Source organism: Chiloscyllium plagiosum, chromosome 2 (assembly GCF_004010195.1).
Source record: "Chiloscyllium plagiosum isolate BGI_BamShark_2017 chromosome 2, ASM401019v2, whole genome shotgun sequence".
NCBI classification, from domain to species: domain Eukaryota; kingdom Metazoa; phylum Chordata; class Chondrichthyes; order Orectolobiformes; family Hemiscylliidae; genus Chiloscyllium; species Chiloscyllium plagiosum.
Window position 1 is genome coordinate 42,504,531 of NC_057711.1, and position 22,919 is coordinate 42,527,449.

General features: G+C 39.1%; 1 protein-coding gene across 4 annotated transcripts in view; it reads right to left on the minus strand.

Annotated features, from left to right (window-relative positions):
• Positions 1-22,919, minus strand: part of LOC122559186 (hyaluronan and proteoglycan link protein 1-like) — a 125,208-nt gene that overhangs the window by 35,743 nt on the left and 66,546 nt on the right. For all 4 annotated transcript variants that reach the window (XM_043708575.1, XM_043708586.1, XM_043708581.1 and 1 more), the window contains exon 3: positions 2,186-2,554. In XM_043708575.1, coding sequence (XP_043564510.1) covers positions 2,186-2,554 — 369 coding nt within the window. The remainder of the gene's footprint in view (positions 1-2,185; positions 2,555-22,919) is intronic.

The following is a 22,919-nucleotide window of genomic DNA, read 5'->3' on the forward strand; positions in this document are numbered from 1 at the left end:
GCATTTCCCAAGCCCCTCCCTCAAGTCCCTCCTCCCTACCTTTTATCTTAGCCTGCTGGACACACTTTCCTCATTCCTGAAGAAGGGCTCATGCCCGAAACGTCAATTCTCCTGCTCCTTGGATGCTGCCCGACCTGCTGCACTTTTCCAGCAAAACATTTTCAGCTCCATCATTAATCCCTGTAGTCCTGGAGTACTAAGCCATATGTACTTCAATCTTTCTTGTCATCCGTCCCTTATCCTAACCACTCCCATGTCCAAAATCTATTACACCACTAACATTTCTTAGTTTTGCTGAAAGATTACAGATCTGAAACATTAACTTCTCCATACATACTGACTAATTTGCTGGGTTCCTTTTCCTCAGTATTTCCTTTTTAATTACAGTTGTGGTATTGCAATAAATTTTTTCTAATATAAATTCTATTCCTATTTTGAGGCAGAAATGAAAAACTATGGCTTAAGGATAAATTCTCTGATAGGTCTCTACTGTGTCTTTTAGAGCTTAATTTCACCAGGTTATACACTGCTCAATTATTTTATGTAAAATAGCTACTTGCAAATTTATGTGAGCACATGTCTGTAGTCATTCCTTCTTTAATCAGAATGTGGAATTTATTTTGTAACTTTCTTTCCTTGAATATAATAGATTTAAAAAAATAAGTTGCAGCATATTTATTAATAGTACATCATAAAATCAATGGGATGGCCATCAGTTGCTAGTTTTCATTGTAAGGTGGAGCAATAAAATCGTGATAGAATTCCTCTCCGTAGTGAAAATCAGATCACCATGACAATTATGTCAAATGTCACATTTAAAAAAAAAAGATGGAATGCTTAGAAAGCCCCTCATATAACATGGGAAATCAAATGGTAGTTTCTCGAAATATCCAACCGAGCCCTAAATTTTACGAATTAATTGTGCCATAATTGTGCCATGTGGTAAGAAAACGAAAAGAATGAAAAAAGTACATAGTTCAAATAAAAATAAAACCAGATTACTAAATGACAACTAAAATATTTGATGGACTGGAGGCATAAATTAACAACATAGAAGTGAAAGGTAAGTGGATCAGAGCAATTAAAATGTCTGACAAAAGTATCTGATCACTGATGCTCATTTTGGGTTGCATCAGGGCTACTTAGCTTCAGGGCTCATTAAAACCTTGGTCAAATATATACAACATAAACAATTTAGACCTGAGTTGGAGTTTTGCAGGCAGTTCTGGATGTCACACTATAGGAAGGGTGTGAATGCATTGGAGAGAATGCAAAAGAGGTTTCCAAGAATGGCTGCAGGGTTGAGGCACACACTTACTGGGAAAGACTACAGGAGTTGGGGCTGTTTCCCTTGGAGAGAAGAAGGTGAAGCGAAGATTTGACAGAAGTTTCCAAAGGCATGAGGGATCTGGACAGAGTGGATATGGAGAAACTGTTCTCACTTGTTAAAGGGTCGAGCACCAATGGGCACAGTTTTACAATGTTGTACAAAAGAAGAAAATGAGAAACATGTTCACAGACTGAGTAGTTTGGAGCTGGAATACAGTACCTGGATGGCAGGTTCAATTGATGCATTCAAGAGGGGGCTAGATGATTATCTCATTGGAAACAAAGTGTGGGGTTAGACAGAAAAGAAAAGAGATTGGCACCAGGTTAACATATTTAGAGAGCAAATGCAGACATGGTGGCTGAATGGTTTTATTCTGCATAGTAATCAACTTTGTAACAAACTAAAGAGGAGACTCTAGATGTTAGGTCATTCTGACTGCCCTTGATCTCAAGGCAACATTTGGATGAGTATGGTATAAAGGAGCTATACAAATATTGAAATCAATGGGAGCCAGTGGGTGGTGGGATCAACATCTGGGTTCAAGACCAGCCCAGCTGATGGAGCCTCGTTTGCCTGCTGGCTGTATGGGCATACTGAGATTACACTATTGGTGAGACCAAAGAATGAGCCTAATATCAGCAGACCTCTCAACAAAATTGACAATTTCATCCAAAAATGCGAGAGGAATGGCTATTGCAGTAACAGTAGCTTAATATTGGGTGCTGCAGTGCTTTGAAATAAGATGATTCACCTGAATGAACACAACATGACCACAACGTTTTTCAAGAAATATTCTCTACCATGGTTATTAGATGACTACTTATTTTGCACATAAACTGAAACATATATGTATACCTTGCAGATCCAGCAGAATAGTCCCACTGACATCGTCCAATCCTTCAATTATTTCACATTTGTAGTTCCCGTAGTCCTCCAATGTTAAATCTGTTATTGTTATGGAGGCATCATTCTCATTTTCTAGAAAAACTCTTCCCTGGTAGTTTCCAAAACTTTTCCAGTTATTTCCCAATGAAACAAATACATCAATTTCCTTGAGGTAATCAGAGGTGAGTTTGGTCCACTTGATCCTGACTTTAAGAGGAGTTTGAACTGCACGCACAGGCACAGGCTTGTAATAGAACTTACAGGGCAGAGTGGCATTGCTGCCTCGGTATGAGACAACTTTAGGCTGTTCTATCTTTATGCCCAGTCGTGATTCTTTATCTGCAAAAAGAAGAATAATAGACAGATTTAATACAGATCCAGTTGCATTGTCTTTATATAATTTCTTACATTGCAGAGAACAGCTTAAAACTAAAACTTAATATTGAAATAAATCAACATTGGCAATGTGATAGGTGGAAGTTGAAGTGACATAATAAAGTTTGCTTCAAATATGTTATCAAAATTGTGCTCAATAATGTTCAAAGCACATTTGATAAAGTGGAAAAACTCCTTGTTTTAAGAAATTTGGTTGCCATAATACTATTTCTGAAGAGTTTATAGAATGCCTTTTAAAGTTTCAAGGAATGTTTTTCTTTAATGCATAAATCCAGGTGCTACCCGCAAAACCTTTTGAGAATGAGAATATCATAATTCAGACAAAATTTTCAAAATGCTTTCATAATGATGAGAAAATCAAATCAAATAATTAAAAACCATAGTTCAACATCTTACAAAAATGAATGGTAATATCCTGTTATTTGTTCATAAGATCCCAAATTAGGCATTACTCACAGGAAGCTAATTACGGATATAAAGTAGACCTATTACGTATAATACAGATGTTTAACAATCTAAATGAAGTGATTGTGCTCTGTTCCTAGCTTATTGCTCATTAATAAGGATATGCTAACTATACTTCTGTAGGTTCTCAAATTCTACAAATTGTTTTTAGTATAAGTCAAGACTCACTAAGCTATCAATGAGAATTTTAACCTCTTTATTAAGAATCAATGCTTCAAGCAACCAGCTCTCAATTGCACTGTATCAATCATATTTCAATAATTATTCAACAATGCATTCTGCAGCTCACACAGATACAGGCACACAGACAAGCATTGCACGAATTGATTCACGCAATTAATCACCCATATGCTGAAAATCCACCCTGATTTGCGCTACTGCTTGGCATGCAAGCAGGAAGAATGGTCAGGGTTAGTAACACAACCTCAACAAAATCATTTTAGGGAACTATTGTAAAAATTGCAACTAGAAGTAGATAGTATTAAGTGGTGGCATAGTGGTAACATCACTGGACTAATAAACCACTAATGTTTAATGTAACAAATGTTATCTTAGTGAAAGAAACTTATAATCCTTGCTTGGTCTGGCCTACATGTGATTTCAGATATACAACAATGTAGTTGACTCTGACTTGCCTTCTAGATGACTGAGAAAACCAATAAATTCAAGGTAGTCAGGGATGATAACAAATGGAGACCTTACTGATAACATATACATCTCATATTAAAATTGATTGTACAACTACTAATTCACAGCATAATCAGTTAGAAGACCACTGAAGTCCATCTAGCCAGTTCCAAGATTAAGGTAAAGAAATTGAACATGTTCTGATTGATAGAATATAAGAAATATTTTCAAATAGACATAAATGGAGGTCTAACAATGATTAAAAATAATAACCTAACCTGGGGAGTTCAAATGATATCAACATCCTTGACAGGAAACAGGAGGAGGTGCTAGATAGCTTAAAATGCACTAAGGTGGATGGATCCCCATGGTCTGATCAGGTGTACCCTAGAACTCTGTGAGAAGCTAGGGAAGTGATTGCTGGGCCCTTGCTGAGATATTTGGGTCATTGATTGTCACAAGTGAGATGCCAGAAGACTGGGGGTTGGCTAATGTGGTGCCACTATTTAAGAAAGATGGTAAGGAAAAGTCAGAGAATTATAGATTGGTGAGCCTGACATTGCTGGTGGGCAAGTTGTTGGAGGGAATCCTGAGGGACAGGGTTTACATGTATTTGGAAAGGCAAGGATTGATTAGGGATAGTCAACATGACTTTGTGTGTGGAAAATCATTGCTCACAAACTTGATTGAGTTTTTTGAAGAAGTAATGAAGAGGATTGATGAGGGCAGAGTGGTGGACATGATCTATATGGACTTCAGTAAGGTGTTTGACAAGGTTCCTCATGGTAGTCTGGTTAGCATGGTTAGATCTCATGAACTTCAGGGAGAACTAGCATTTGGATACAGTCTGTCCCAAAGATAGAAGACAGAGGGTGCTGGTGAAGGGTTGTTTTTCAGACTGGAGACCTGCGACCAGTGGTGTGCCACAAGGATCAGTGCTGGATCCACTGTTTTTTGTCATATATATAAATGATTTGGATGTGAACATAGGAGGTGATGAGATGACACCAAACTTGGAGGTGTATTGGACAGCAAAGAAGTTACTTTACAGTCCAACGGGTTCTTGATCAAATGGGCCAATGGACTGAGGAGTGGCAGATTTAGATAAATGTGAGGTGCTACATTTTGGAAAGGCAGATCAGGGCAGTACTTATACAGTTAATGGTAAGGTCCTGGGAAATGTTGCTGCACAAAGAGACCTTGGAGTGCAGGTTCATAATTCCATAAAAGTAGAGTCTCAGTTAAGATAGGATAGTGAAGAAGGCATTTAGTAGCTTTCCTTTATTGGTCAGAGCATGGAGTATAGGAGTTGGGAGGTCACATTGTGGTCGTACAGAACAATACTTAGGCCACTTGTGTGCAATTCTGGTCTCCCTCCTATTGGAAGAATGTTGTGAAACTTGAAAGGGTTCAAAAAAGATTTGCAAGGATGATGCCAGGGTTGGAGGTTTTGAGCTATAGGGAGAGGCTAAACAGGCTGGGGCAGTTTTCCCTGGAAGCTGAGGGGTGACCTTATAGAGGTTTATAAAATCATTAGGGACATGGATAGGGTAAATAGATAAGGTCTTTTCCATGGTTAGGTGAGTCCAAAACAAGAGGGCATTGGTTTAGTATGAAAGGAGAAAGATTTAAAAAGGACTTAAGGGGCAACATTTTCACACAGAGTGTGGTGCATGTATGAAATGAGCTGCCAGAAGAAGCGGTGGGGGCTGGTACAATTACAATATTTAAAAGTTAAAAATCATGCAAAATCAGGTTATAGTCCAATGGGTTTATTTGGAAGTACTAGCTTTTGCAGCACTGCTCCTTCAGCAGGTAGCTGTCTGATGAAGCTACTTGATGACAGCTACCTGATGAAGGAGCAGCGCTCTGAAAGCTAATATTTCAAAATAAATCTGTTGGACAATAACCTGGTGTTGGGAGATTTTTAACTTTGCCCACCCCAGTCCAACACTGGCACTTGCACATCATGGCTAACATTTAAAATGCATCTGGATGGGTATATGAAAAGGAAGCGTTTAGAGGGTTATGGGTCAAATACTGGCAAATGAGACTAGATTAATTTAGGTTATGTGGTCAGCATGGATGAGTTGGACCGAACGGTCTGTTTCTATGCTGTACATCTCTATGACTTTGTGACTCTCTCAGACTGAGAAAAGATTAGAGTATAAAGATTAGTATAGCGTATCTATTTTATCCTCAACTCTTGCAGGTGTCAATAGTTTGCAGAATACTGCATTTGCTCAATGTACAATGATACATCAACCTTACAAATCACAACAGATTTCATCACGATATTATTAATTGATGTTAATCCATATTGATCAATTTATCTCATGTATGTACATTTATTTGTATCAGATTGACCTTTAGAATACTTTTTCAATCAGTTTTGAAAAATATTAGAACCTGTTCATTGCCTGAAGCTTGTGGAATTGAGATTTTTCAGCAGCTGCAAGCATTCAGGCAGGGAGAAAGCACATAGTATAGAAAAGCATATCTTTCTTTATAAGTTAAGGGGCCAGTTAGCTCATGTTGGCTCAATGGCTGGTTTGCAATTAAGTATGATGCCAACAGTATGAGTTCGAGTTCTGTACTGGCTGAGGCTCCTTCTCAACTTATCCCTTTGCCTTAAGCATTGTGACCTTCAGGTTAAACCATCACCAACCATCTCTCTCTAATGAGATAGCAGCCTTGTTGTCCTGTAGGGTTATGTTAACTTTAACTTGCCTTTAGTTCATGTTGCATTGTTATACATCAGTAAAGTAACACAGCATTCAACTGAGTGCAGCTTCAAGCAGTTGTCATTAGTAACAAATTCAGGAGGAACAGGAGAGAATTCCCCAGTGGCTGATGTGATTGTTGGAGGCCAATGAATCTTAGGAGATTGTTCCACAAACTTCTCAGTGCAGTTTCCAACCTTAACAGCCTTCAACAATTGTCCTCCCATCAACATAAAGCCAGAAGTGCTCCCAATTTGTACTTCCCAAATCCTGTCTGATAGCATCATAATTTCCTTGTCGCAATTAAATATTTTCCCATAGTACCTGCTTGTTTCCCTCTCCATGGCTATGGTAAATGTGTGGCAGTTATCGTCACTGTCACCAATGTATTGTTGCAAATTATTCAGCCTTCTCTTTTGCACTGATGTGTTGGGCTCCCCCATCATTGGGGATGGGGATGTTTGTGGAATCTCCTCCTCCAGTGAATTGTTTAATTGTTGACCGCCATTCACAACTGGGTGGCAGGACTTCAAACCTTAGGTCTGATTCAATTGTTGTGAAATCACTTAGCTCTGTCTATCACTTCCTTCTTATGCTGTTTGTGCTGTGCCTTCAGCACGTTGTTGGCACATTTTTAAGTATGTCAGGTTCTGCTCCTGACATCCTTGTGTGGGAAATGCTGATCTTTCATTATGTTGGAATACAATTATGCTGCTGCTGATAATCACTTACAATACATTGTAATTAGCAGGAGGTTTCTCACCATGTTTGACCTGACACCATGAAATTTCATGGAGTCCAAAGTCAGTATTGAACTCTGCCTCACTGCCAACTGTGACTGTGCCACAAACTCTGCTGGGTTCAGCCAATGACATAGGACATAAGCAGGGATGGTGTTGGCATTGCCCATTATCCAGCTTGATTTGCACCTTTTCAGGAAATGAGAGCATTTGTGCTTTCAGATAGTTGGATGTTGACAACATCCAACTTGGACTTGCAACATCTAGAGACAATGACCTTCTTTGATAAGAGAGAGCTAACTTTGCATCCTCGACATGCAATTGCATTAACACCATAAAGTTCTCAACTATCAATATCCCAGAGGCTTGCCTTTGACAAGAAATTCACTTGCACTAGTCACATACATGCAGGTAAGAGAGTAGATATTGTTAAGCCAATGGTTTCCCTATCTGTGTTAAGTCTCTCAACCATCTACAATGCATGAAGAATTTGAGGAAATATTTTTTACATGACTAGACAGTTGGAGGTAGATCAAAACTCAGGAATCTCGGCAGAACTGAAGACAAAATATTCCACTTGATCGGTACCTTTATTCTACTTTAAATGTTCATTCCTCTGCTTCGTGTCTACCATGACTGCAATATGTACAGCCTACAGGATCCACAGCAACAACTTATTAAAGCTTCCTTGGTCTCAGCTCTGAAACTCACAATCTTCACCACTGAGAAGTAAAAGGCTGCGTGGGAACACCATGGACGTACAGCTTCCCTCGAAGCATGGATTCAAGAATGAATGTATTTATGTTTTCATGAAAAGTGCTGACCAGAGTGAAGAACATAAGTAGGAAGATGCCACACATGATGATCAGAGTAATTCTTTCCACATGAATATTTGCACCAACTAGCAGAGAGTCACAAAAGATCTGCAGTCTAATTATTGCAAATGTTCTCCAAGTGCAAAATTCCTGATATTTATTTAATAAAAATTTTAACAGAATTAAATCTTCTCAATCTAGGCACAAGTCGCATAAAGCTGTCCATCTGCAAAAACAGCCCTAAGAGTACAAATACAAATCTAGAAAAAAAAAGGCTGTGATTTGTTTATAATTGTAGTAAATGAAAATCTAATTGGGAACTGTTTTCTCTGGAGTTGAAATATCAAATTTATATCTAATGGCCTCAATAACATTTGAGGAATAACTTTGTTTCCCTGAGATTGAAAAGATCATGTCATAAAAAAACCTAATTTCCAAACAGCAAAACTTGTTATATGAAAAACTCTGGTTTAAGAGTCAAGTTTCAAGAGAACTTTATAATTGCTCCTTCATTGAGCCAAGTTGGTGCATGCTCACATCTTCTGAACATATAGTTCATTATTCCTGGATTAAAATTCTGGAACTTTCTGTAAGAGAACATTGTGCAAGCCTTCACCACATGGATTATGACAATTCTTGACTGCTTTCTCAGACACAAACGAAGATTGAATAAAAATGCTCAACCTATCTCAAAGAATGAATGAAATTAAAATGCTCTGTACTTCAAATTTACCGTCAATACAGGTCTGGAAGTCCTTGGATTTTAAAAAATATTTATCATGTTATGGGATGTGGGTACCACTGGCTGGATCAGCATTTATTGCCCATTCCAAATTGCCTTTGAGATCTTTATTTGAATGTTAGCTGGTTGTGAAATGTTAAATTATTTACCTCTTTTGAATTGAGCTTGGATAAACACAAAGTAATGTTTGTTTACAGATAATCTACATTGTCTTAAAATGCTCGAGCTAAAACCTGCTCCAAGCAATTGGAATAGGAATTATTTAATTGAAATGTTAAATATATTGTTAACATCTCTAATTATTTAGATCACACCTTAAGAATAATAAGGTGGCCTGTATAAAAGGACCAATGTGATGATACCAATGGATTCATTCTGTTTCAATAAAACTACACTTCTATTTAAAGTTTTGTGAATATATTTATGATTAATTTATATTTTCTTTTATCTTTGTAGATATTTTGATTTTAATTCATTAAAATAGTCTCAGATGTACTTAATTCCAATTAATTAAATTTTATTTATTTCAGATTGTTAACTGCACCTGATTTATATTTTGCTACATTCTCCCCCTCAGTCCTGCAAATAGCTTCTCTGGATCAAACACCATTAAAAATTATGTTGACAGTTGGTAATCCCAATTGCTTACAGATGTTCCATGGTGTTAGTCAGAAAATCATGTACTAGGTTGAGTGTAGCTGTGGTGAAGGCCAGATTGAATGGCTTATTGTTTTTCCATATTTGTTGGGAAGCATTTGTCTGGCTACGTACAACATTTAACTAAAGTAAGAAGACAAGCATAAACTCACACCTTTCAAGGCACTAATTTGCTTCTTAATTATTTAACATTCATTGGCAACTATTTAAAGATTAAAAAAAATAAAGCTTGGAGAAATTAGTTACACTTGTATTTAGAGTGTACATTACACTGGTGCTGGAAATGCACAGCAGGTCAGGCAGATCCGGGGGGCAAGCATCAGGAAGGGCTTATGCCCAAAACATCGATTCTCCTGCTCCTCAGATGCTGTCTGACCTGCTGCGCTTTTCCAAAACCACACTCTTGACTCTGATCTCCAGCATCTGTAGTCCTTACTTTAGCCCTGTACATTAAATTGGTTTTGATTAATCTATAATGATCTCACCTTATGTTTCTCTACCCTGATTTGTCAAATTGAGGGATGCCTCTGTTGATGGGCAGTGCCACATAGAACCACATAGACAGATAATTGAAGTGAAGTTCAATGTAGAATTGTCAGTATTTGGTGGAGAACCAAAAACAGTGCAATGTAAAGCTACAGTAAAACTAAGAAAAGCAAAGTATTGTGGATGCTGGAACTTTCAAATAAAAACATAAAATGCTGCAGTCCAATATGACTTGTTTTCCAATGAAAGATTTCTTTAACACTGTGTTTTTACTACAAATAAAGCTATCCTGGACAGAGACATATTTTCTATGAGGTTGGGAATAATAGGAAACAAGTGAATGGCAAGAGCAGGATGAAAGCAATAAAGAGTTAGGGTTGGCACAGGAAGGGTGGGATAGGCTGTAATAGGGATGATCATGAGGCAGGTGCTGGTATGACAGGAAATGTCAATAAATCCATTTATGACATAATCACCTATGGGCACCAAGTATTTAAACTTGTCATAATATTTGTTGACAATTTTTGTTTTTTTCTTGATAATTTTAGTTATTGTCAGAAATCTTCAACCAAACACTACAATGTTGAATTGTCTCAATATTCTAAAGACATTACAGATATAAATGCTTTGTAAGTACAATACAATATCGCAAATTGGGAATAAGGGAATCAAGCATTATGTTACTTTATGCTCAACTAGCAAACATGAAGAAGTATGACTTGATCATAGAATCAAAGAAGTGTTAAAACACAAGAGGAGGCCATTCGGCCCTGCATCCCCATCCCTGCCTGCACCAGCTCAATAAAACAGTCTAATTATTTACTATGAGTCTCTTGCTTTATCTTCATACATTTGCACATTATTTTGATCCAAATAATCAACCAATGCCTTCTTGAAAGCCGCTTCAAAGTGTTGAGGAAATTTGTTGCTAAGACTCTGAATCATGTTGAGGTTACCGGATTCTCAACAGAATACTGACCACTCTATAACACAATGCCACACACAGCATTTTAATGAAATTTCCCACATTTCTTCCGAGTTAGAAACAACCTCTGAACACACTCCTACCCATTTAACAACTCCCCTTACTGGGCGATCTTTAAGCCGTATAACTTGTAAACCTACACCACTGAGTAAGCTTTTGGGTCCCAGGCCTTCACACAATTATGCACGTTCTTAGCTTTCATTTTCCCTCTCTGATCACTGTGCATGCTTTTGATTCTTAACTCTCTCTGGCCTGTCCATGCACCCCACCCCGAATATTACTTGTTTAACAGAGTTTTTCCAGTGCTTTGAGAGCAATAGTGACTGCACTTCAAAAGAAAATTGTGATCTGATAACACCAAAGTCACTTTATAATAGCATTATTTTCCTTGTTCCTAATTGACCTGCAGGAGGAGCAAAAGGGGAGAAATCAAGGAAAGTCAAAACTGTATTCTTTTATTCTCTGACTCTGTTTCTGGTGTTCCATATATTCTGTTATGTAGTGCCTTTGTGACACTCATTTGTTCTCAGTAATTAGTATATTTTTCTGTATAATTTGTGTTACCAGCATCTGCAGATTTCTGGATATGTCTGGTCTCTTAGAATAGTCCACTTTCCCATATAGCTCAATATCAACTGCATCATTTCACTTACAGCATTTTCATTAAAAATGTTTGCGATTATTAATGGGTTATTTTAAAAGTTGTGGCTGTTCTTTAAGAGACTCCACTGCAAACATTTACCTAAATGGAACCATTATAACTGGTAACTATCTTTTTATTTGTCTTTCTTTATTAAGTGCAGAATGAATAATCCAGTTTATAATTCCATTATAATCTGTTTCTGGATTCACTTTAATGATCCACTTTATTAGTTCATGAGGTGATGTTTGAATCTTGGTTTGACATTTTTAGGCAGTCTCTCTCTCCCTTGGTGAAAAAATGGAACATTAACACAGATGTCATTATTAATGTGAAAATCAGCCAGCTATCTGGAAAGAAATAGATACAGTCTTACAATAGCAACACTCTTACACTGCATCATCACAAGTTGATCACCATAGTTTCTTAAAAATGGCATCTCAGCCTTGCACTGCCTGTTGGTTTTTTGAAGTTGTGGTATTTACATATTATTTGCCCATTAAATTTGGCACAGAAATCTAAGTTCAGTAATTAATAGATTAAGTATAATTTTATAATCAATTGGCAGGCTCTTGTGTCACAGTAATAGTGTCCCTGTTTCTGGGTCAGACGGCGTGGGTTCAACTTCCACCTGGCTTGATGGTATGTCCAAACAAATTCATTAAAGTCGTTCTAATTGATTTGCTATGAATAAACCTTGTTTAATCATAAAGGTAAGGGACCCATCAACATAAAGAGGTGTGACTCCTGATACTTTTGAGGAGACATCAATGCTGCTTGTCTTCAGTGTTTAAACACTCGACTATGCATTGCTTCAGGTCCCATGTTCCAGTTTTCTTACAGGTCTTTCCCCTTTTGTCCAAACTTTGAGTCCCAGTTGTTATATTTCTATCATATTAAATAGGTATCATTTGATGGCATAACTGATGACATAATTTCATCATCATTTTGCTGATAAAATAGACCAATAGGCCGGAGCTGACTGGTCCTGTTTTCTGTGGGTGGAACAAAGGTCAGCAATTTTCTCCATTGTTAAGTGGATCCAAGTGTTTTACTTGGCAAGAACCACTTGACTAGGGGCATGTGAAATTTTAGAGCTAAGTTCATCACAATGTTTCCAGACCCAGTGCCATGACAAGTGTGAATAACGACTTCATGACACCACTTGAGTGAATCAGACTTGCTGCAGAATGGCTTAAGAGTGTAGAAGGAGTCCAAGATGGATTATCTGCCCAGAACTTCAGGATGAAGATAGTTGGAAATGTTTCAGCTTTGAGTTTACTCATGCTGAGTTCTGCTACCATACCAAATGTGGATTTCATGTGATCTCCTTCTTCCATTAGTTGTGTTTCACTATTCGTACTGAATGCGACCATGTCCATTTCTGATATCACCCTATTCAAAACAGGCTGCCCGATTGGCAATGCAATCACCACTTTGGCAGTACTTTCTTCCATTTCTGGCATACAGTCACAGGATGTTTCATAGCCAAGGCTTCTTCACATTACACATAGACAGACACACACAGGCACACACAGACAGACAGATACAGGCACACACAAACAGACAGACACACACACACAAAGACGTGCATGGGCTAAGATCTTGGAACTCTGTACCGATAGCCTGCAGACAGCAATAGTTAACAGTTCAAGAAGCCAACTCACCATCAACTTCTCAAGAATAATTAGGGCTGGGGAATAAATGCTGACCTTGCCAGTTAACAGCAGCATTTTAATACAGTCAATGTATCCTTGTTAAGGATTTGAGGGATTTTAATGAAAACATAGTCTGATTTTACAGCAATTACAATGTTCCATAATCCTGTTTGGTGTTCAGATGGTACAACTGCAGATTAGCCTGATAAAGTTGCTTTCCCTCAGGTTGGCAGCACAATGGATATATTCAGACAATGTTTTTCTTCAGTTCACTGTCTGGCATACAGCCCCCTGTTCTCCAGCACAGGCAGGGAGAGGTTGCAGGTCCAACGACAGATTGTTGATACCAATCAGATTCATACCAGCCTTCTAGTCAAATGGACCAACCATGGTGCCAAGTAGTCTTGGTTGCTGTGGCATCACAGACTTTTACATGCTAATTGTAATCTGGAGCTCTGGATAGTGATGGGAGAAGCATCAATTTACTTTCCAGCACACAGGTGACCAGAATGGTAAGGGTAAAGGTGAAGTCACCATCCTTCAAATGGACCATAGAGAGAGAGAGAGAGAGAGAGACAAAGAAAGAAAGAGAGATGACTGGAAGGTCATCACATCTCAGGCGAAGGGAGAGGTTGAGAAGGACAGCCCTTCATGATAACCTCAGCCAGTGCAGGAATTGAAGCCTCACTGTTGGCATCACTCTGCATCACAAACTAGATATCCAATCAACTGAACTGACCAACCTCCTGACCAGGACATCTGCCATAACAAAAACAGACAGCATCTGCGGAGAAGGAACAAGAGTTCACTTTTTGATTCCTATCTCTGAAACTGCACAGAAGATGAATATTGCACTCAAAATGTTAACTTTTTTCTCTTTTTACACATGCTGTCAAACATTTTGAGTTTACCAGGATTTTCTGTGTTCATTTCAGGTCTACAGCATCTGCAACACTACTTTTATTTCAGAATACCTCCTGCTTTTACTGCCTGTCATTGACAGATGGTAGCAAGATTTACAAGTTGAAATTCCACCTGTTTGGTCACATTGTGAACACACCACCATAGGACATCAAGTCCCAAGTGGGACTTGAACTTAGAGTTTTTGGCTCATTGGCAGGGACAAAACTGAGAGTACTACAGCACTTCCTATTTGGGAGAAATAGAGCAGAACAGGTTGTGGATGAACCAAGAGGAAATAATAATTCTCACAATTTTGCTGCAGTGATAGATAGAATGAATGAATGATTTATTTATTGTCACTTGCACTCTACAGTGAATAAGACAGTAAAATACAGTGAAATGCTTCAACAGTCACCACAATCCAGCACCATTTTGAATAGTTTAAGAATAAAAAGGGTAAAAGATATAACTGAGAGAGTCCTGAACCCTGAGCTGGCTCACCAATGGGCCACTACCCCTCCTCCACCACATTAAAGGCCATTTCCATATCAACAGGCCCATTGTTATTTCAAGCATATATTAATGTTTCAAAACCTTCACTTTTCATTGGCACTTACATAGACTGATGGACTAAGCATTAGGAAAATAGGAAAGTCATCAGGGTCCTTCCATGTTTATGTTAAATTTTATGTGGTTTTTCACCTATTTTTGGGAAGATTTGTCATGTAGTTATATGAAGATGAATTTGATACTTTGTACATCAGTGATTATTTGGCTTGTATTTTCGGTCAATGACCATTCAAGCAGTAATGGAAGTTTAAGACAAATGCATTTTAGATTTAATACAGGCACTGCAATACAAGAAGCATGCTTTGACAAGTGGTGACATATCTTCTGAAAAGATGTCTTGATAAAGCTTCAATCACAGCCTTCTCTCTGCTGCAGATGTTGCTTTAGCTGCTGGTGCTTCGTTCTTTCATTCACTTGAACTTTTTTGGCAAAGTCGAGCATTTATTGCTCACACTGCATTCTTCTAGAGAAGTTGATGGTGAAAAAAACTTTTTGAACTGTTGCAGTCTAACTCACATACCATTCTATTAGGAAGGAAATTTTGGGATACAGAGCAAGCAATACTGAAGAAACAGTGATATTTCCAAGTTAGGATAATGTATGATTGGAATATACTTGTAGATATTAATGTTTTGCACTATATGCTGTCATTAAGTGATACAGGCAGTAAGTTTGGAAGACACGGTCAAAGTAGGTTTCCCAAGCAGCATCAATGCATCTTTATTATGGAAAACAGTCAGCCACTGTGCATATTTGAAGGAGGAAGTGGATGCTCAAGGTGTTGGAGTGGTACCCTAAACACGCATGCTGCTTTGTCCTGGATAGTGTCAAGCTTCCTGTGTTGTTGGAGCTGAACTCATTCAGGCAAATAGCGAGTATTCTATCCTGATTTGTGCCTTGTAGATGGTGGACAAGCTTTGCACAGTCAGAAAGGGAGTTACTCATAGCAGAATTTGCAGCCTCCGACAGGTTCTTGTAGCCACACTATTTATGTTAGCTAGTCCAGTTCAGTTTCTGGACAATAGTAAATACCCAGAATGTTGATGGTGAGGGATCTAATTGTGGTAATGGTATTGAATTTCATGTGGAAATGGTTAGATTCTGTCCTGTTAGTGATAGCCATTGCCTGCCAAATTGTATGGCATGAATGTTACTTACCACTAATCAATTCACATCTGGATATTGTTTGGATCTTGCTGCACATAGACCTGGTTTGGTTCAGTTTCTCAGATGTTTCTAAACATTGTGCAATCATAAATGAACATCCCTGTCTCTGGGCATTTGATGGATGGAAGGTCATAGATGAAGCAGCTGATGAAGGTTGGGTCATGGACACTCCCCTGAGGAATTCCTGTAGGAATTGAGATGATTAACCTTCAACAACAACCATCTTCCCTTGTGCTAGGTAGGACTTAAACCAGTGAAGGTTTTATTGCTGATTTCATTGCTTTCAAGGTTGCTAGGACTCCAAGACAAAATAATGAACCAAATATTACCTTAATGTCAAGGGTAGTCACTCCCACTTTCCCCTTTGACATTGGAATCTTTGACATTCCCTATCCTAGAGGATGTGGAAGCTCAGTCATTAAGTAAATTCAAGAGAGAGCTTGATATATTTCTAGAGACTAATGACGTTAAGGGACATGAGGATAGTGTGAGTATACAACATTGTGTAGATGATCAGTCATGACATACAATGGCAGAACAGGTTTGAGAGGATGAATGGTATAATCCTGTTCCTATGTTATAATGTTAGGTAATCTGGCTTTACTTCACTGTCTGTTGCTCCTACTGAATACCTGTAATTTCACTGCCCTCTGCCTTTGACTTCTAGTCTTGAAGCTTTCTAGAGAAGTAAAGTGTGAAGAATTCAACAGCCAAGCATTATATGACACCAGCCTTGGAACATTCTGAAAAGCACATCAACCTATATCAACATTTGTCCTTTCTGATATTCTGTTGCTTGCTCAGAGTGAATGGATTCTTGTTCTTGTGTGGCAGTCACTCATTTTAAATGTATTGAGGATCCTGAAAAATAGTTTTGAACTTGCAGTACTGACAAGTTCATTTAGGACATTGTGCTTTTCTTTGCTAAATGGAATATAGAGGAGATTTCCAAGGGGATAAATACATTTTAGCAACGATAAACTAGTGACGATCAAATAAAGGAACTAATATCAGGAATTATGGGAGTAACATCTCTTTCTGTTGGTTGCATGAACTCAGTCAATTCTATCAATAACCTTGAGAGATGCCATGGTTCCCTTATTTCTCTGGATTATCTTATTAGATATGGTACATTGCATCTGCTTGCTTCCTCTTCTCCACTTCTGAGGCTTGATTGAGAATGACTAAAATCTAATTTACTTTCAGATTCCAGATGATATCAGATACAACAAAGTTGACTTAAGGGTGTCAGCTGAAATCAAAAGTGGGTTGCAATATTGTGCTTGCCTTGTACTATTTACTTTTAATTAGTATGATAGAGACTTTGGTTCCTTTTTGTAGCTATCTGATTCCAAATTGCTCTGTCTATTCTGTCGGCAATGGTCCATTTATTCATGGCTTTTGTTAACTAATTGGTTTCCTCAGGTACACTTTGCTATTGCAGTCAGCAGCTTCTCTACGTGAATGATCTCCGTGTATCATTGAACACAATCAATTCTTTGTATTGATTCCAATCAACATTCATTAACTTTCTACACTGTGGCCAGACTTTGCTGTAGCAGGGAAAATAGTGACATGGCCTAACTAATGACCTTCTCTCCACCATAAAGTCAGAAGTGGGCATGTTCACTCATAGCTGCACAATGTTCAGCACCATTTGCAACTCTTCTAAAACTATGAGATAAGGAAATAATGAGAGGCAAGACTGAGAAAGAGAGCAAACTAAAGGGGGTAAATGTAATGTCAAGTAGGGTAGAGAAATGTGAAAAAGAGAGTGAAAGAAAGACATGGATTTACAGAAAATGATAAATGGGCAGAAGCAGACAAAAATTATAAAAGTTTTAATTTTGATATTTTTATAAGTTCCAATATCAATAACCCAGATCCATTATTTGGCAGTCATTAGCACTCACTGCATGGTCAAAAAGGTATTAAACTTGTAATTATTTGTCTTAAATATTTGCAGCAACTTTAGTTTGTATGTGCCATTCTAATATAACTACACTGTGCCATTTAATGCTTGTGAACTGGAAGGCCGATAGTGATTTTTAATTTTAGTAAAGCCAGTGCTGGTAGAAGTGCTCGACAATTTGCAAAACTCTGGGATTCAGGCTTGGGCGGGCCTGGGGATATTGTCATTCACATCATTGGCCACACTGAGCAGCCAAATTTTCAGGTCTGAAAAACCAACATTAACAATAATGAAAATAAAGCTGACAGTCAGTTCTGATTTTTTTCAAACAAATCTAGTCTTTCAGGTCTGTTTCATGGATAGTTGCTTGTGCAGCTGCTTCTGACTTCAGGCTGTCTTGTGGAATTCTTGAAAATCTTGAAAAAAATCCTGAATTTTTGTTTAAAAGACCACCAAGAAAACCACAAAGCTGCCTGAAGATTAGTAGCAGCATTTATTACTTGCTGTGACTGTTGTGAGATAGCTCTTGCTTGAAAATCTGGTTGTAAAATGGCGAGTGAAATCCCTGGAATCAGCTCGGCTTCCATCCATTGTCTCTGTTCACACGTCTCTCTGCCTTGGGAAAGCAGTCAACATAATCAACGACTCCTTCCACCCCAGCTACACTCTTCCACCCTCTTGCATCAGGCAGATGATACAGAAGTTGGGAAACACATACCAACAATTTCAAGAACAGCTTCTTCCCTACTGTTATCAGACTTTGGCATGGGCCTTTTGCATAGAGTTGATCTTTCTCTGCATCTTCTCTGTAGCTGCAACAATATCTTTTGCATTCTGTTCTATTATTCTGAGATACTTTTGTAAGGAATGATTTGCCTATATAGCACGCAAAACAATACTTTTCATTGTATTTTGGTACATGCCACATTAATAGATCAAATCAAATAAAAGTTTAGAGGACGTGACTTTTAAGGCCATTCTGAATGCTGATGTGATGGGCTAGCTGGTCTTGGTCTTTGAAAATTATCTCGTGAACAGAGGGTAGAATCATAGCTGGAGTTCATTACTTTTTGATGCTTATGAAAATTTATTGCAAGCAGACTTTGTGCAGTGAAATTGCCAGGAGTGTGTAAATTACAGTGAATCAGGAATCTGCATTACATCTCACAAGATTTTCCAGAGTCTTTTCCATAGACTTAAGTTGTGTCTGATTTGTCTTCTGACCTGTTAACCCATTCTGTGCTCTCATGAGATTCCTGAGGTATTGAAACATTGTGATAAAGTTACATGGCATGACAGAGAATGGAAATAATTCTATAGCGAGAAGCATCATTCAGCAGGATCTTCAGACTTGCTAATTAGAAAAGCAGAGATACAATTGTGAACAATTCAGTCTTTATCTTCTGGTCTCTTAAAGGTTGTTTTGCCCAAAGCCACCTGATAGCTCCAATGCTTCTCACTAACAGTGAAGACCTATGTTATTCAATCATTCCACGTTGTTGCTTAGGAGTTACTTAATCTTTCTGCCCTGTGAGAAAGGTGATCCAATTTCAGCTGTTGTATGAAATAAGGATGTTATTTCATGTCTGATTCATTATTGTGGTTATTATATTAAATATATAAAAGAAAACTTAGAAGGTTTTCTTTTTCTAGGTTACAAGCATTGAATTTTGTCCCCAAATATTAATTTGCTGTCACTTGGTACATATTTTACACGTTAATGAGGGATGAGGCAGTCACCAGGATGTGTGTTACTGCTGAGGCAATATAAATACCTCTGGGGATTCTTTGTCTGTCAAAGTAGTAATATTGCACAATGCTATTAACATAAAATATTTGCTTTCTGGTTTAATTAAGAGCGGCGATCTGATCTCTTCATAAACTAATGCTGCATGAGAGTGTTATTGCTTGCAATATTAATGATCCTAGCTGGAAATATAGGACAATATTTATTATCTGATGCTAATAATGGGTATTAGAATTTTACAAGAATGCTGTGTGGTTGGGATTGGGGAATTTAAGGTGCTGGAGTTTGGAAGCAGCAACCTAAGATACAAAGGGCTGGGAATTGTGAAGAGCAGAAATTCAACATATAAAGGGAGAAGTCAAAAAGTGTAGTGCTGGAAAAGCATAGCAGGCCAGGCAGCAGGAGCAGGAGAGTCAATGTTTTCATCAGGAATGTGTTGGGGGGAGGCAAGGGTATGTGCCCAAAGGGGCTGAGAGATAAATGGGAGGGCCCCTTGGCTCCCTCCCACATTGAATTCCCTTTATTTCTCCATAAAAAGGGGACAGTCGTTCATGGGAGGACTGTGTTATTGGAGGTCACCACCGCTGTAGCCTCAGTGGGGACCTGTAGAGTACAATGGTAGGCAGGACTAAACTGTAGGAATGGGATCTGGAGGTTTAGATAAGAATTATAGTCGTAATTGCAGGTGGCGTGTCAGGACATGTGGGGGAAGACCAGTGGTGATGGGCAGCCTAAAGGTGCCAGTTAGATTAGATTACTTACAGTGTGGAAACAGGCCTTTTGGCCCAACAAGTCCACACCGACCCTCTGAAAAGCAACCCACCCAGACCCATTCCCCTACATTTACCCCTTCACCTAACACTATGGGCAATTTAGCATGGCCAATTCACCTAATCTGCACATTTTTGGACTGTGGGAGGAAACCGGAACACCCGGAGGAAACCCACGCAGACACGGGGAGAATGTGTAAACTCTATACAGACAATTGCCAAGGTGGGAATTGAATCCGGGTCTCTGGCACTGTGAGGGAGCAGTGCTAACCACTTTGCCACCGTGGACCATGGAGGATTTTTAGGAGGAATGGGTGGAGGCCTTCCATATGCACTTGACTCCTAAGAGTGAGGTACAAACGGAAAATTACTAAGACCTTATCCGGAGTGGGGGTGGAATCTGTTGTTGTGGACTCCATATTTGAGTGATGGGAGGCTCTTCAAGGGGCAATTGCATCAGTAAAACACTTGTGGGCTGAAGTTACCTTAATCATAGCATCGTGCATGTGAAATACATGCAGTGTCCAAGCATATGGGGTGCAAATGCTGGTCATACGTAATCTTGACCATGTCATTTGTCATTGCAGATTGAAAGCAGTCATCTCTGTGAAGCAGAAATCATCACAGGTGACTTTAAAAGTGGTACCTGTGGGTCACAAAGCACAAAGAAATTGTGAGATTTCACAGGCTGCACCATGATGCAGAACTGATGTCCTCTCACCTAGAGCCATCAATATTCTGCAACATGCTCTTGTATGCAATGCTGCCTTTCTTGGGTGATGTGAGGCTGGGAGGAGAAGGCTTCAGTACTCATGTAGAACTTAAAATCTCATACTGTATCTTTGTGTGACTGGTGGTGCCTTCTTTAGAATAAGCTATGTCAAAGCAGCACTTTAAGGCATTCCAAGGTGCTCCTTGTCAGAGTGCTGCATGTCCCATTGTGCGGAAGAGGATATAAACTGTCAGTTGTGAGTGATGTGAATGCTGATTGCTCACATTACTAAGGACCTGTTCTGTTTCTTACATTCCTTACAGTGGGTCATCGCTAGCGTGTCTGATGAATCCAATCACAGCAGGGGTTACTGTCACCATTGTGGTGAAGCAACAAAATGCAGAGGACTGAAAGATGAACAGATGCTCCAGTAAGCCCAGGACTGTCAACAATCTCCAGCGAATGCCAAGCAGCCTCCACATGAAGAGGCATCAATTGAAGGTCCGTTCAGGGTGTGCAGGGGGTAAAGGAGGGTGAGAGTCTTTTGTCTCCGATACCATTTCCTCTGGATGGGCGAGGCTCAGTTTTGATGCAGACTGTGGTTGTCCAGGACACTGTCGTGGAACTATACCATCTGCTGAAACAGGACCTGAGTAGCTATCCTATCCCAGTGGTTATCAAGGTAATAGTTGCATTGAACTTTTATGCATTGCTTTTTACACAGAACTCCAAGATACCTATATGGAATCTCTCAATTATCCACACATAAATGTATCAAGACTGTTACCAATGCCATTTGTACCAGATCTCATCACTTCATCTAATTTCTCTGTAATGAGGTCAGTGCTACAGCCTGGGCAGTAAGTTCTGGCAACATAGGTGCAGGGTGCTATAGAATGTATAAATGTTGCATTGTGAGGCTATGTTACAGCATCAATAAAAAAGGATTCCATCCTATCAATGCGCAAGTCACCTGTGATGATTGATACCACACGTTAGAATTCTGAACAGGTTCCCGGGGACTTGCATCTTTGAGAAATTTGTAGTTCAAGGGTCCAAATGCCTTACAAGGATGGTAACTGAAGGACAAGGGCTACCTTTGTGACCATGGCTGATGACTCCATCATACAAGACTCTGATTGAGGCAGAGTGTCAGTTCAGTGCAGCCCATTCTTTGACCATAATGGAGCAGACAACGGATCTCCGAAAGGTGAGGTTTTGATGCTTGACTTGGGCTGGGACCCTTAGAGTTCAATCTAGATACAGTGCACTACTGACACCAGCCACGCTGTGCTCTTCATATTGAGAGTAGGTAAAGGGTATTTAACAGAGCCTGACAAGTTGTGACAGCAGCAGCAGCAGTCTTCCAAAGAGAAGGATGAGGACATTGAGCAGGATGTACATCACATTCTACACAATAAAATGCAGCAACCTGATCTGGAAAAGCCAAAGGAGGCAATTAGTGTCAGAGAGTCATAGAGGTATACAGCATGGAAGCAGACCCTTCGGTCCAACTTGTCCATACCAACCAGATATCTGAAATAAATCTAGTCCCATTTGCCAGCATTTGGCTCACATCCATCTCAACCCTTCTTATTCATATATCCATCCAGATGCCTTTAAGGCTGTAATTGTACCAGCCGCCACCACTTCCTCTGGCAGCTCATTCAATGCACACACCACCCTCTATGTGAAAATGTTGCCTCTTGGGTCCCTTTTAAATCTTTCCCCTTAAACCTATGGTTACTAGTTTTGGACTCCCCCACCTCGGGGAAAAAACCTTGTCAATTTAGCCTATCCATGCCCCTTATGATTTTATAAACCTATAAGGTCACCCCTCAACCTCCAATGTTCCATGGAAAATAGCCCCAGCCTATTCTGCCTCTCCCTATAGCTCAAACCCTCCAACCCTGGCAGCGTCTTTGTAAAACTTTTCTGACCTTTTCAGGTTTCTCAACATCCTTCATACAGGAGAGGAGACTAGAATTG